General features: G+C 38.5%; 2 protein-coding genes and 1 long non-coding RNA gene across 4 annotated transcripts in view; 1 reads left to right on the top strand and 2 right to left on the bottom strand.

Annotated features, from left to right (window-relative positions):
- Positions 1 to 585: 585 nt before the first annotated feature.
- On the bottom strand, positions 586 to 4,154 carry LOC103131280 (ATP-sensitive inward rectifier potassium channel 1-like). Of its 2 annotated transcripts, none has more exons than XM_007542885.2 (2): positions 3,548 to 4,154; positions 586 to 1,990 (listed from the first exon to the last, which is right to left on the bottom strand). In XM_007542885.2, exon 2 carries the CDS (start codon positions 1,987 to 1,989, stop codon positions 850 to 852), a length of 1,140 nt encoding a protein of 379 aa, XP_007542947.1. In that variant the 5' UTR covers position 1,990; positions 3,548 to 4,154; the 3' UTR covers positions 586 to 849. The 2 variants fall into 2 exon arrangements, with proteins under 2 accessions (XP_007542947.1, XP_016522027.1); XM_016666541.1 differs by having other exon boundaries at positions 3,483 to 3,565.
- Positions 4,155 to 4,770: 616 nt separating this feature from the next.
- Positions 4,771 to 15,898, top strand: part of LOC107834737 (uncharacterized) — a 25,349-nt gene continuing 14,221 nt past the window's right edge. The window contains exon 1 of the long non-coding RNA XR_001660551.1: positions 4,771 to 5,438. This is a non-coding gene — a long non-coding RNA (uncharacterized LOC107834737). The remainder of the gene's footprint in view (positions 5,439 to 15,898) is intronic.
- LOC103131281 (FAD-dependent oxidoreductase domain-containing protein 1-like) lies at positions 6,585 to 13,140 on the bottom strand. Its single transcript, XM_007542886.2, has 11 exons — positions 12,813 to 13,140; positions 12,024 to 12,244; positions 11,752 to 11,862; positions 11,435 to 11,553; positions 11,268 to 11,362; positions 9,803 to 9,904; positions 9,490 to 9,566; positions 8,442 to 8,602; positions 8,203 to 8,332; positions 8,024 to 8,128; positions 6,585 to 7,128 (listed from the first exon to the last, which is right to left on the bottom strand). The coding sequence occupies exons 1-11, from the start codon at positions 12,982 to 12,984 to the stop codon at positions 6,874 to 6,876; spliced, it is 1,548 nt and encodes a 515-aa protein (XP_007542948.1). The 5' UTR covers positions 12,985 to 13,140; the 3' UTR covers positions 6,585 to 6,873.

The following is a 15,898-nucleotide window of genomic DNA, read 5'->3' on the forward strand; positions in this document are numbered from 1 at the left end:
ACTAAATTATGACATTTATAGCTACCTTTGCCGTTTCCACGTCATGTTGAGATACAGGACCTGCCAACATGACTGAAACACCACAGGGTTAGTGTTTAAAGTGAGATTGTTCTCTGCTACATTCCCTATAACAGCCTTTAGAGCCCACAGTTTCTCATTAGAACAGGATCAGCCTGTAATCTTCTCAAGAAATGCCCACTGTGCCATTCACTGTTTTATTTTTTTTATGTACACCGTGGTGTACATAAAAAATGGGGTGTTTATCCCCATAAAAACTCCAGGTGGGGTCTCATTGTGATGAGCAGTCTAATTCCAGTCAGTTGTTAGTTTTCACCGTCAGTTGTTAGTTTTCACCGTTCTCTTTCACAGCCAAACCTTTCTGTAGTCTGTAGTGCTTGAAATACTTGAAACAGAGTAAATGTGTCGGTGGGTTTCATAAAAGTCGACCTACATGCCGATTCCTTGATTTTATTTGATGGCATATTACGAAAAAGGAAGAGTAGATTTCCGCCAAAAAAAACCCTCAGAAATATTCTAGAAAAACAAATAAATTTCTGAGTTTGAAAAGTCAAATATTTGCTAGAAAATACATGGAAATTTAGAGATTAATGTCAGATATTTTCTAGAAAAAAGTTTCAATTTGAAAAGACAAAAATGTTAGACCTGTGAAGCTCCACAAATTTCAAAGTTGAAATGTTTTGACTTTTCAAACACATATATTTCTCTTTTAGAACATTTTTGAGATTAATTCCAAAATTTCTGAGTTTTTTGGCGGAAATTTTCTCTTCCTTTTATTTGTATCTTCAGTGGCCCTTATAGCTTTCACCTTTCCTCTAGAATAGGTACGTTTCACATTTTTGTGACATCTACCGGGTCAGGAATGTCGATCACCTGGAAGCCCAGGTTGTCGATGCCCAGCTTGAGCTGGTTGATGTGGTTCTCCTTGTTGGGGGTTCTCTGGTCTCCGTCCGTCTCAAAGCAGTGGACGCAGTGCGGCGTGGTAACTCGGACACTTTTGGAAAAGTTTGAGAAATCCACTCGATACTTTCCTGTTTTAGTGCGGGAGATGATGGGGAGGAAGCTGTAGCCCCACTGGATCTCCTGTGGGACATACGATGTTCGTACCTGGCATGATGAGCTGGTGGACTCTGCCGTCCCGTCTAAAAACACCACCAACTCAAAGTCCTGTAGGGGGAGAGTGTCGGCGGACAGCTCGTAGAATGGACTCGATCTGTTAATGACGTGGTAGAGCGTCAGCGGACAAACAAAGAATAAGTTATCCTTGCCAGCATCAACCATGAAGTCAACGTCCACCTGATCCAGGATGATGGTCTCTCCATCTGGAGTGGTGGTCGTCCTCAGCAGCTTCCCATAAATCTGGCTTCCAATCAATAAGGTTTTTCTAAGGTTGGCCACTCTGATGAGGAGACACAGACTTCCTTTCTTCAAACAAATGACCGCTGTGTTGCTGAAGGTGACAGTCTTTGCCCTTTTCTTGGGTAAGGAGATCTTGGCCAGGATGATGCCACACATAAAGCAGTTGATGAAGACGCCAACTAGAGACTGGATGATAATCAGAGCCACCGTGCCAGCACAGTGCCCAGTCAGCGCCCTGCCACCATAACCAATGGTGGTTTGTGTCTCTAGTGAGTACAGGAACGCCGTTGTGAGGCCGTTAACATTGTCTATACAACGGACGTGCTCCTCTGTTTGGTTCTGCGCCGTCAGGTCCCCGTTGCTCTTTGCGATCCAGTACCACAACAGGCTGAACATGAACCAGCTGCCAGTGAAGGTAGCCACAAACAGGACGAGGACAAAACGCCAGCGGATTTCCACGAAGGTAGTCCAGAAGTCCACCACAAAGGCGAAGTGGTTACTGTACTCAATGTTGCCAAACTCAATGTTGCAGTGCCCATCTTTGGTGACCAGACGGCTTTTTCGGGTTCGGTGTCCAGGCGGCTGGATGTGACCTGGAAGCAGCTGGAACATCCTGGAAATGTAGAAATAAATGCAGAATTAGTAATCAAACAATATCTATGCAATAACAAAACAAATATTGTAATATTAGACATAGAAAGAATAATTACTGGTGTTCACTCCACATCAATTAGACAATCTATCAAATTAATATTTATAGCGCATTTCAGCAACAAGGCAGTTCAAAGTGTTTACATCATTTAGACACAAACATCATAAATTCATGTCAACAATTGTGTAAAACATTAGTAGACATTACTTTTTATAAAGTGCCATCGTTAAAATCATCAATACACATCAAATGTGTTGGTCGGTGTTCTATTTATTATGGTTCCAAAGAAACTGAAGAGGTTTAGTCTTGATGTAAAGAAACTCAAATGAACTTGCTTCTTCAACGTAGCTTGAACAAAGCAAACATTCTTCTGACAAGTAGTAAATAGAACTTTTATTGAAACTTTGTAATCACATTTTTGCATGTTAGGTTGCCCAACCCAAGTAGAAAAACATTGTTTTTAAATAATCATTTATGTACTAAAATTTGTATATAAATTACTGTTTCTACTCAGAGTTTGGCATTTTCACATTCCAAGTCAGACAATCGACTGGAAAACCTTCAGAAATTGGAATTAAAACTTGAAAAGTCAGAAATTTTTCACCAGTTTTAACCTCTGACTCCAATGAATTATTGGCTTCTGTTGCTAATAGCAGTTAGCCTGGTCAATGAGAAACGTTATTGATAATTTTCACAGATTTTCCAGCTTGTAAGTGAAAAACAGTTTTGCTACCATTTCTGAGATCCCTAAAGACCATTGGAAGATTACGTATACAGAAATTCTAGTTAATAAATGTTAGGGTCCCTTAAGTAATACTGGACTAGTATTAAAAAATGATGTTTATTTCCATCTTCTCGATGTTGGGGAAGTGTAATGTCAGCTATCGGCCATAACAGCTATGTTAATATGAGTATATTTCTAATATTTTTAATCAAGGAAAAAGCTATATTTAAATTCAAAATTCAGAAATTGATAGCAAATTGAAATTAATATATCTGAATTGTTTCATACTTTTGGATTAAGTAGTAAAGCAAGACCTCTGCAAATGAACATGCACATTTTTATCATCATTGTAAAAGTGCATCAGGGTAATTGTGATGCATTATTGAGCAGAATGGTGGGTTGGTACTATTTCAAACCAAATGGACCATTTAAAAGGTTCAAGGTCATGCATGAAGCTGGCATGCTATAAAAAAATATAGCTATATATATTTATTATCTGAAGAGTTGCTTTATAATTTTTTATGACCTGTAATATCACCATGGTTTTGTCATAATTGTCGAACTGGAAACATTTCTTGTTTTTTTTATTTCCTATTACTAAAAACTTATATTGTTCTTCTCAATGATTTCTGAAACATGCACATACCATAAATATTAAGTACACCTGTTTATTCTGCAAAGCTTCTGTCATTATTAAAAGATAATTTACCAATTAGCAGTTCAACAAACCTTGTCTTGCATTATTGGTCCAGCAGCAGCAGTTCACTGTGAGTTTCAGTAAAGTTTGGACGTACCTGCTCAGTGAGACTTTGGGCCCAGCGTTCTCCTTGGATCTGCGCTAGAGCTTTGGACTCCTTTCCTTTTAGCTGGTGGCCATGGAGAAGTTGGAAAGATTTTAATCCACAGTGAAATTTCCTAATCCCAGCCACATGCCACCATGTACGGTGGCCTTATACAGCTGCAGGACTCCCGGTGGGCGACTCCCTTCATGGTGTTGACACTGTAAATGCCTGGCCAGGACGGGCAGGAACGAATATTCTGGAAAACAGCCGACTGAATGCCTTCAGTAGGGTTTTCTTTGTTGGGGCAGTTGGTACGTCACTTGAGGCGACCGAAGTTGGCCGGCCCAAGCACTCACGCTGTTTTTGTTTTCAGTTCTTGAGAACATTTGGGATTTACAGGAGGCCACACAAAAGATCCCTCCAGTTGCATTTCATTCGGCCCCCTCCCCCAGTTCGAACCTGCTAGGTTGCCCCACATTTACATCAAAATGAAGAGCTGCAGAGACACAAAGACCTCACTATGCCTTTTCTGCATGCTGCAGTTCTTACATCTGAGAACCATCTTCTGTTCTTCAGGGGAATGTCTTAGATCTGTAAAATATACTTCCAGTGGTGTAAATAAAGCAACAGGAGATGATTCGACTAATTAGCATTTAAAAATATATATATTTTCTAACTAAACAGAAGCAAGATCTGTTCAGCAGGTGCATATTATGCACAATCATTTTTTTGTGTGCCACATTAATGCAAATCGGATACTATTTGGTTATGTTTTGATTTTTTGTGTTTTTTTTAAGAATGCACATCAGACTGTTGCATCCTAAAAGCACAAGGTTGCATTATCACATATCCTTCCTCTCTGCAGCTCTTAGACTCTACAACCATCACTGCTGCCAACAATCTTAACCAGTGTTTACATTCCTGCTGTTATTTGGACATCCTTTCTCATTTAAAATAAAGTCATAAAATGATCAGAATAAAGCCAAAATAATGTGAGGATAAAATCATAATATTATGAGAATAAAGCCAGAACAAAATCATAATTTTGTCTTTATTCTCATGAAACTACAAATTGATTCTTATATGACTTTATTCTCATAATACTATGACTTTATTCTCATAATACTATGACTTTATTCTCATAATACTATGACTTTATTCTTGTAATATATCTATTTTAGATACTGTCACTTTATTCTCGCAATTTTTTTCTTATTTTCTTAGCGTGGCCCTAATACTCTGTTATTGGTGCCAACAGTTGATCAAGAAGAAGAAAACTTTTTATATTTTCTTTTTTAAACATCTTCATTCACGGTGGGCATTTATTTATTTTTTCAACATTTATATGTGATCACCCACACAGCAGGTTGAACATCTGGGTGACCTTCACCATCTGAAACTTTTCTTTGTTCTAACCTAATAGTGGGCTTGTTTTTGTACCTCAGAGATACAGGAGTGTGTTTGAGTGGTTTTAACAGCGTGCCTCACTCTTTTGCTGGTGAAATGCATTGTGCTACAGGAAGCTAAGTCGGGGAGGAAGCGCAGCCTGTGGCATTTGTGGCAAGTCGCAACTAAAAACCACAATCAGGGCAAATGAACACAATCTTTCAGTGACTCTGGATTTAACTCAAATAAAAGGAAAACTTTTATTTTTAATTCTGCACTGCACTTTTTAATTATAGAAGTTATTTCACTCTTGGTTGCATGTTTTTGGGTGTGAGTGTTTGTTACCTCTCTGACAGCTGGAGGGCAGAAAGTAGTTTTTCTCTTCTGTCTGATGTAGCGGATGAGTCTGTATCTCCTTTCAGACGGTAACAAGAAGAACAGATGATACCCCGGGTGGGTGCGGCCCTTAAAAATACCTTCTTTTGTAGTCGGTGAGTGTAAATGTCTTTGAGGAGAGGTATTGGTGTGTTGGTAATCCCTCACCACCTGCTGCAGGCCAGGAGGCTCTCTTTTCTAGATGAAAGTTGATGAGCAGGTGGTAAAAGAAAAGAGCTACCTTTAGCTTCCTGAGGAGGTGAAGCCTCCGTTTGGCCTCTTGATGAAGTATTGGTCAAAATGTTGGGCAAACGAATTTAAAGGTTCTCACTCTCTCTACCTACCAACATTTCTTAAAGATCACAATAATATCCTTGGTTTCTTTATATACTCAATTTTGTCTCATGCACATCATTCTTCCAGTTGTCTCACTGTTTAAAGCAATATTTTTTTTGTGTTAATTTGCTCATACTTTTATTTTTTTAAATCTACAATGGCTGTAATACACTCATAGTTTTGACTGCACTGCAACCTGTCTGTGTGTTGACTGTGTTGCATTGAGTTGTCTAATAAACTCTAAACAGGATTTTAGCAAGTGTCAAAAAATATTTAGTTTTTTCCCAATACCTTTTATTTCACCAGGAGAAAAATAATCTTATCAAGATTAAAAATATAATTTACAAAGGTGTCCTGGGCTAGGCAACAGTAGAAGAAGATAAAAAATAAGACCTTTTCAACTTTTGTACATCTAGATACAACATTTGAATCTAGTAAAACAAATCACGTTAAACATGTACAGCCAGACGTTTCCGTCTCCTTGGTCTTCAAGAGTCTTAAAATTAGCTGTAAAATAAACGCAATGTTAGCTAGGACGAACGCTTACAGTGATTAAATGGCTAAATGGCACCATCTGGTGCAAAGTTTCTGAAAAGCACTTTAGGTCAATAGTGCAAAACAATATTTATAACGTTAATCCTCATAATATTAATAAAGTAACATTTTATAGAGACTTTTTCTAACTGTCCTGTAATTATTAACTTCAACATCTTAACTTACTAACCATCACCATTTCTTTGAGAGTTACACTTTGGCATAATTTAAGGAAAACTGACACTCTTGAATATTTATCTGTGTTGAACGATGGACTTCTACAGTTTGGAAATGTCCTTACAACTCTTCCCAGAGTGACGGGAGGCAACACTTGTATTGCTGAAGTCTTTGTTGCTGATTTTCCTTCTTGGTGTTATGGTGGAGCTCCTTTCTGCTGCTTTCACTTTTATGGATTTTAGCAAAAAAAAAAGTTCAGTTTTTGACATATAAGTTTTTAAATGACAATAATATTTGCTGTTCCTTTTACATGAGATAGTAAAATTTTAGGTGCAACTGGCACTTTTGCACATCCCTGCAGTGTTTGTTGGTTTGTCAATCGTGATTCATATCCACTGAAAAAATTAAGAAAAAGGCATGTAAATATTAAAAAAACTATGTGTTCCCTATATTTCCAAAGCTGCAGCATCTTCCTTACAGGATACTAAATAAAAAAAATAAGACTCGACTTTCCCTAATTTGAGCCCTTTCTACACAATATTCTGCTCCAGCATGGGCTCCTGTGTCAGAATGCGTCGGAAGCTTAATCCGCTCAGGTCCAGCGTTTTGAACTCTCCGTCCAGGATGAGCTCTGCCACGGCGCGGCCCACCGCCGGCGACTGCTGCAGGCCGTGGCCGCTGAAGCCAGTGGCAAAGTACATGTTGTTGATTAGAGGGTGAATGCCGATGATGCCGTTCTGGTCGAACGTGTTGTAGTCATAGAAACCGGCCCAGGCGCTGGTCACCTGGCAGGAATAAAGGGCAACAAGTCGGACCATGAGAGGCTGTTTTTATGTTAAAAAGTCCAAGAAAACTGTTTTTAGCTTCTTAGAGAACAAGCTGTTTCAGGGCCACTGTCACTTTAAATCCAAATAAGCTGCTGCTGGCCACGCCCCTGGAATCAATGTTTGCACTCACACATGAAAATGGCTGCAAACAGATACACAGTTTTACAACTGTGCATCTTAGAAAAGCGTTAGTAGAGCCTCCTGCACAACCAACAAGAATGCAGCAAGTGGTTTCTGAATGATAAGTCAACAACTAAACACTCGTCTTTTCCAGAAGCCATTGTAGAGCACATACAGCGGTAAAACCAGCTGACCAAACGGGCTGGAACTCAACTTGGGTTGCTAGATAACAGAGCTGGGCTCAGCTGGGGTTGCTAGGTAACAGAGCTGGGCTTGCAAACCAACTTAAAGTAAATTCTAAGATTCTAATTGGCTTCATGTGGCCTTGTGTTCTGGTTGTCTCGTAGTTGAAACTTGAAGTAGCTGTAATGACGAGAAAGTACAAAAAAAATAAATAAATAATATTTTATGTAATTTAGGTGTGTATTGATATTTATGCATTCGACTCTTGGAGAAACTATCAAACTCCAGCAGAAATATGTTTTGTGTAATGTTTTTATCATGGTTTGTGAAACTGAAATTAAAGCCAGAGGCAATTTTTTAAACTTGACAAAAAATAATGTGCTTTTCATAATTTAAGATCAAAAATACATTTAAACATGCATTAATATGTCCTGATTCAGGAAACAGCAATAAATACCTGCATGTCATCAGCATAGCTGTTTCACCTGATGCAACAACATTATGTCTAGATTAAAAAAAGTATGAAACCTAAAATTGAGCCTTGAGGTACCTTCAGTTTCTCAAAAGCTGGAACTCGATTGGCCAATTTGGGCCAAACCTTGTCTTCAAAAAACTGATGGTCCACTTCCAGATTACTGGTGTCCGGCTCCTCCGCCTGAGAGGGAAACAATGAGGTAACCTCTCAGTTACAATTCAGACAAAAAGACGCTGCTCAGAGATGAAACTGACCTCCTCGGGCGACACTCCACAGATGTAGTTTCCTCCCAAACCTTCCCTTCGGAAATAAACTCCAGAATAGTCAATTAAGAAGGGAGAGTCGAGTCCTGGGCCATCAGGACAATGAACCACATACACATACCTGGAAAACAACAAAAACACCTATCCTCTTAACATTCTAAGATATAATTAAATACTCCTTTAGAAACAAAAAGGAAATCCTTAAAAAGCTGCTGAGGTTGGAGACCGACCTCTTCCGAGGTTCCACAGGGACTGAAAATCCAGCGAGGGAGTCTTTGGGGCCGAGGCCGATTCCCACCATCTTTGCCAGTTTCCCAGAAAACGCTCCGGCTGCGTTCACAACAAGGGCACATTCCACCGGCTGGTACTCCAGGCTGTTCAGCATCTGTACCTGCGAGACACAAACCGACTGATGTAGTGACCTGCACTGTTGTGTTTATTAGCCTTAAATACAAGAGGTCAGGGGAAACCTTCGCACAGCAGGTCACACTGCAAAACACAGAATCTTACGAGGTTTTTGTGGTCTATTTTCTACTGCAAATATAAATAAGACAAAACACAGGAACTTTTCACCAAGATATATAAACTTATTTTAAGTCAGCAATTCCTTAATATTGATGAAAAGAACCAGTTCCACTAGCAGGTTATTTCACTTATAAAAAAAAGATTTTGTTTTTTCCATATTGTGAATAAAATAATCTGCTAGTGGAACTGGTACTTTGTCATCAGTATTAAGGAATTATTGACATAATACAAGCTACTAAATCTTGCTGAAATGTTACTTGTAAGTTAGTTGTCTATTTCAAAGTGTTGCAAGATTTTGAACTTGGTAAGATTTTTTATTTTTGCAGTGTTCAACACAGCTGGGATCACTTTGACAGAGAAATGAGGCCCTGACGAATAGTTTACATCAATTACTGCCTCCATGCGGCATGGCACAGAGATCATGCTGTGGTTCTGTGGAGGTGTTCAGGAAGTCCAGGTTCCTTTCAGAACGTTCGCTTTGGACTTCCAGTAGCATGAAGTCTGAGCTTCTCTCTAGGATTCTTATTCACAATTAAAATGTAATGCTTGTGGATGGTTTTTTACCGCACTTTTTTCTTCCACCTGACTTTTCTTTAAGGATGTTTTCACACCCTTGAATCATTGACCCTCAGTGTCATCTGCAAACATTATACTCCAAGAAGAGTCTTCAGTGAGTCTTTTGAACCAAATTACATAGAACATCTTACTGTTTCCTATCAGTCACTCTCAGTAAGTTCTGGATGTTCCACTTACTTTGACAGATTTTATTGTCTTCATGTCTATTTGTTCCCCATTTTTTGTCATCAGAACTTGTTTCACGTGTCTAAAATCTGTGGATGAGAATAAGATTAATAGATTAACAGACAATAAAAAAACAAAGATTTAACATATTACATGTAACATGTTCTCTTCTCATTTCAGGTTTTAAGTTGTTATGTTTGTATTAATCGAAAGGAATACACCAGCTTGTTATCATGTTAATACTACAGGGTATAATGGGAGGACGAAACGAGGCGTTCACACAAATCAACCTAAAATGTGACCAACATCTGAAGGTATGACCCACCTGCAACTTCCCCGAAGCACTGAATGACCCCCATGGACATGGCCTTCCTCCTGAAGGCGTTCAGGAGAGACCAGGGGTCGAACCAGCCCTCGTTCTCCAGCCCTGCATAGCACCAAACCCCCAGAGTGAAGTTAAACCAGCTGCAGAACCAAGTTAAATACGGTTTTATCAACAGCCAAGGCATCAAAATTAGCTTGTTTCCAGTTAGCAATCCAAAAACTTGGAATTATCCCAAACTAATAAATCATTCTGGGTGACATTTAAAAAAAACAAAAACAAAAATACCCCCACTAACTAGCATTTAAAGGATTGTTACACAAATGGCTTAGCAATGTACGTCTGCTTGGTCAATACTTTGTGGAACCACAGTTAAAGCTGCAAGTCTTTCTGGGGTTTGTCTCTACCAGCTTTGCATGTCTGGAGACTAACATTTTTCTTCATGCTTTGCAAAAATAAATCACCTTCAGTCAGGTTGGATGATTTATTTTGCAGGAACAATAGGTTGCATAAATTAGTTACAAAAACATAAATATCTTTACATTAAAAACACTGTTGCTACGATTAGGAAAAAAAGAAAAATCTGGTAAAAAAATTAGCAGTTAAGCATGTTAACACCTCCCCAATTAACTCTATATTTCAAATTTATGTATCAGTAATGCTTCCAAAATGGGGAAACTCACTTCCATGAGAAATGTTACAAACTGCATTTAGTTACAGCACTACACAAATGTAGCGGGCAGGTGTGAACAAACCAGTAAAGTAAACAAGGCAGCTTCACAGACTCAGCAAGGCCTGTCTTAGACAAAGACTTCAGAGCAGCTCACAGGATCTGTTAGTCTTTTCTGTGGTCTTCCTCTTTTCCTCCCTAGCAGCTCCGGATTCTGTCCAATTCTTCATTGTCAAGTGTCAATCTAGCTGTCATTGCTCCAAACTGCACATCGCTGCAAGTCTTGTGAACTTTTTTTCTCTCTTGCAACTAACCTTAAGTCATCATCATCATCATGTCTGTTAGAGTTAGGGTTGCTTTGGATGCTTGGTACATGCACTCGTCCAGTTTTGGTGCTTTTACAATACTGTCTTTAGAGATCACAATATCATCTGCAAACATCATGATCCACAGGGATTCTAGCCAATCCTCATCTGCCAACTTCTCCACTACTCCACAGAAGAAAGGACTCATAATCTTCTTGAGGTGAGACCTTGAGGAGGTAACTTCCATTACATTAGATTCTTGTTTGTTTTCCTTTCTAGTTTAGCTTTAAGTGATAACGTTTTGTTTGTTTGATCGGCCTCCAGCAACTCGGCCACAAATGCAAAACACCACGGCAAACTGAGGTTAATTAAATTATACTAACTAAACATTGTGTCATGAATTAGCTCAGGCTATGGTGCTCTTTATTCATATAGGGCCTGAATAATGCAGAGCACATTGCTAAATTAGATGCAATAAATCATGTACTGTTACCGTATGAAGCCAGTGCCACGCCCTCTGTATTTATCCACGGAAATTTCTCCTTCACTTGTTGCGGAGAGAAGAGGGAAACTTTAGCTCCTGCACACCTGGAATCACACGACGAGATGATTAGCAAGGCAAACCGTCTGAAATCCAGAGCGCATCTCGCCGTCAGGCACCTCTGGGTGTTGTAGTTCTGCTCCATGATGTGAGCCACCTCCTCGCTGGCTAAGAACAGGTATCCCGACTGGTTGAACTGCAGATCCACAGGATCTTCATTCACAACGCTGAGATGTTCCTGATGGGAAACAGAGGAAATTATTCGATCCAGACTTAAGATAAAACAAAAGATGACTGCTACTTTTATTTGTAGCTCTCACCTTCTTATGCACAACCTTTCTAACCACTTTTTTCTTTATACCTTACCATTCCAAAATATTTCCATAAAACTTGCTTCAGTACTGTGTGATTGAAATGCTTATAAACTTTGACCTACGTTGATGTTCCTCATGAAGTCTGCAGACTCCAGGGAGAGGTGGATGTTCTCCAGCAGGGAGAACTGCTGGCGGATTCCTCCCGCAGACAGAACCGTGGAGGCCTGGGAATACTGGACACAGTCAAGAGGGTTAAAAAGTGGTTTTACGTACATTTGTTTTCTGTGTAAAAGTTTAAGAACTGATTTCCCCCTACTGTTTAGAGCCGAGGATCTCTTTGATTGTATCTTATTTTAAAGATGTTTAGAAATCCTCCAAAAAACTGTGTCCTTACTGTTGGGTCCCTCTCTACAACGAGGACTCGCATCTTTTTGGAGAACTTCTCTTTCTGCTTCAGCCAGTAGGCGATGGACCAGCCCATCACACCGCCGCCAACGATCACGATGTCCGCCGTCTCAGGAGGGAGATTGGGGTTGATCTCGAAGGGCATCCAGTTGCTGCTCGGCAGACCGTCTGCCGCCTTCTTCTTCATCGCTGCCATCTGGGCTTTCAGCTCTAAACAAAAAGTGTGATCCATAGATGTTTCTGAAGGTCTTTCAGTGTTTTTCACAAATTTTCTATCTTGTCAACAACCAGTGTTTTTTGGTTTGCTTGAATGACTCTTTTGGGTAAAAAAAATTAATAACAATAAATAATAATAATAGATCTCCTAAACTCTACAAATAGCAGGAAATGCAAAGATATAAAATCAACATGGACTTTTAAAGAAGTTGATTTTTGCTTTATTTTCACCTTTTCTTCTTATGCAAACCATTATTTAGAAACAGAACCTTTGCTGTCAGCTTGTCTAGTTTTGTCAACCTTGAATATTGAATAAAATTTTTTTTAAAAGAATACAAATTGGAGATTAACAGGAAAACAATTCTTAATGTATTTATTGTAACTATATATGCCGAATAATTGGCGAGGTTTAAAATGTTCAGGAAACGTGTCTACTTGTGATATAAACTCTGCGAGGAGCTTTATATACTGAGTTTATTTAAGCTATGGCTGTATGTTAAATGGGATCTGGCTCACTCCTTTTTAACTACCACTTCTGTCCCAGGTCCTTCAGGGTTCCCACCTTTAAGGAAGTCGTTCCGTAAGGCTCCACCAGTGCTCAGCTTCTGGCAGAAAGTCAGACCTCCACATCGGTCTGGCTGCCATTGTGTCACCGCAGTGCAGTTGAGCGATCCATGGGTGAAACATCCACGAAGAGTCCGCACATTTCTGTGCAGCCGTCTCCACGCACACATCCTGGCTCTGAGATCAGTTAGTTATTCAGCTCCAACGCTACTAAGGTGGAAACCGGACCGAAATGTCGGGGCAAACGAAAGATCATATTTCATCTAAAACGGATGAAAATATGCAAAGTCTATAATCTGACAGCGAGGTCAAGAGAAAGTTAAGTAAAATGAACCGAAAACATTCACATCCGGTTTGACATGTCTGCCGTTCAAAATAAAAATAAAGACGTAAGCTTTAGGGAAACAAGACAGACACAACGTTACTCTAAATTCTACAAAACTAGTTTACAATACTATAAGAAATTAGACACTATGCACTGTTAAATGCATCGTAGAAGTATTTATAAAAACTATCTGTCGCATTTATTTTATATCTTTTGAATTTTGTTCACAGTTACCAGCTGGATTGATCATTTTACCAAAACTTTTGTGATTTTGCTTAATGTATAAAATTATACGAAACATGGTTGCAACTATGAATAAATATATATTGCAAGATGTATAATTTATAGGTTTGTTGTTGTTTGCTACTTGGTGGCTAACTGGAATGAGTTGGTTTTTATGTCTTTTACATTAGTGATGGAAAAATAGAGCGGGGATGGATTTTATTTTGAAAATGTAGCAGGAAATGACAAATACGTAAATGTTAACTTGAGTTAACTGAGATGGGAGGCAGTGGCTTTCACGTCACTTAAATGAACCAATAGTAAAGAGGATCGGCCCACTAATTTATATATCCGTGTTCTTTTTAATATTTTTGCCTTATTTTAGATTTGAAGATATTTGAATGCAGTGTAAAGCGTTTGGGGTTCCTCTGTACTTGATAAAGTTCTGTACAAGCACAAGCCATTTACCATTTAATATTTTACAGCAGATGACTATCTAATGTATATTTTTTGTAAACAGATAAATAAAGCAATAGATAGCTTTCTAATCTATTATATTCTACTCTAAATTAAAGTTATAAAGAACTTGAAAACCAGTGGTGTTTTTATAATTTTTAAAATAAAAATATTTTGAATAAAAAAGAATGCAATAAAGAATTATGGTAACAAATGAAAAAATATAATTACTATAAATTTGTCCAAATACCAGTGATCGCATTCAAAGGCTAGTCAACAATTACAGTTTTTATATTAACTAACGGTTCAACAATATAATATGCGCAGCAACCCTTAATTATTCATGTAACTAAAGTTCCGTAAAATGTAAAATTATTAAGCAGTAAAATAAAACAAGTTTACAGTAAAATAAGAAACCGAAGTAGATCTCTTTGAGACTGATTCCTACGGAACCATTGTTCAATAATTAAAACAGCCAAACCTAACTTTACTCTGAAAAATCCTTGCGGAAGTAGAGTTTTATAATACAGTGGACCTTGGCGTTTATTTTGTGGCGTCAACCGGAAGTGGATAGTGAACTGTGCGGTTTTTGACGCACTGTTTTCTGTTCCCCGGGGCCACAGTGTTTTCAACGGGACTCAACTTCGGTGCTCACTGGTCCCACTATGGTTGCTTGACCCGGGCTGAAACTCCATCCGTCCGCTTCCATCTTGCCCCGAAAACCATTCGTACGAACTTTTCTGGATAAACTTTTGGACTTGTTGGATCAGTTTTATGTCCAGAACTAAGGATGCAGCCCCCACCGAGAAAGGTGAGATTTCTTTTTTTTTTTTCCTCCTTTTTTTCCGCGGCTGTAGCCTCCTAAGCTAGCGTTACTTCGACGTAGTGGTGCATATTTAATGGTTGGAAATGTACGCTTTGTTGCTGCTCGCCTGGTTCACACGATGGACTTCCACTTTTGAACATCATAGAACACATACACTGTTGGTTTCCACATCAAAACCTCTGCGGTTGTTTGTTTAAGTCAGTTAAAAGGAAGAAAACTTATTAAAAACACTTGATGCGCTGCAGTTTTCCCTTGTTTTTTTTAGCGCTCATCAAACGTGCTTCGCTCGCTCTGAAACTGAAAAACGGTTCTTCAACTATTTCCTTTCAGCTGTATCCGAATTAGAAACTGTTTCTGACTTATAATAACTGAGATGCTCTGTTACTTTGAACTGTAATATTTAGCATAACCTGTAATATATTAAATTTATAAACTTTTTGGGATATTTCTGTTATTTTCTATAGGATGTAGGGGTTATAAGCTATTTAAAGTCTTAAATACCCTCCAGGAAGCATTGCAGTGCATGTTTTATCATTAAGATAAGCCTTAAAAACACAAATCCCTGCAGACATCAGTCTCTGTGCAAGTATGTGGACATAGTATCATATTTCAATAACAGCACAGACCATTTTTGTCCCAGTCCTCTTAGTAAATATGTTTCAGTTTACTGAAGGCTCATAAATCTACACTTATTTAAAGCAATCCTGACAGTATTTTTTTATATTTGGACATGTGCTTTAACATCTGATGACCAAAAAGTTGTTAAAAACGTCTCAAACAGACATATTGACAGATTATACCTGGTTATACTTCTACATGCAATTAAATTGCACTTTTAGCTGTAGTAATAGCCAGTGTGCAGCTTTACATGGGGAACATTTGCCAAATTGTTTATATTTACTAGAGATCTTAAAATAAAATTCCTTGCAGATACTTTTTTTTTTTCTGATTTGAAAGGCTGAAAAATCAGATTTGAATGAAAAGCGGAGGATATAAATCAAAATTTTCAGCATTAATGTAACGATTTGAGCCATTCAGGTGAAAATAGTCAATTGATTTGTGCAACACTGCTCACCTTTTATGTGCAAATTCTATCTGGGGTTTTTCTTTCAGCCGTTGCTGCAAATATATAAGTGAATAATTAACTTCAGAGCAGCTGTTGATAACACTTCTAATCACACCTTCTCTGAGTTCTCTGTAGTATTTGTGTCACTTCCAGTCAGACAGATGCACTCTATCCTGATCAGTTAGTACT

This window comes from Poecilia formosa, unplaced genomic scaffold (assembly GCF_000485575.1).
Source record: "Poecilia formosa unplaced genomic scaffold, Poecilia_formosa-5.1.2 Scaffold738, whole genome shotgun sequence".
NCBI classification, from domain to species: domain Eukaryota; kingdom Metazoa; phylum Chordata; class Actinopteri; order Cyprinodontiformes; family Poeciliidae; genus Poecilia; species Poecilia formosa.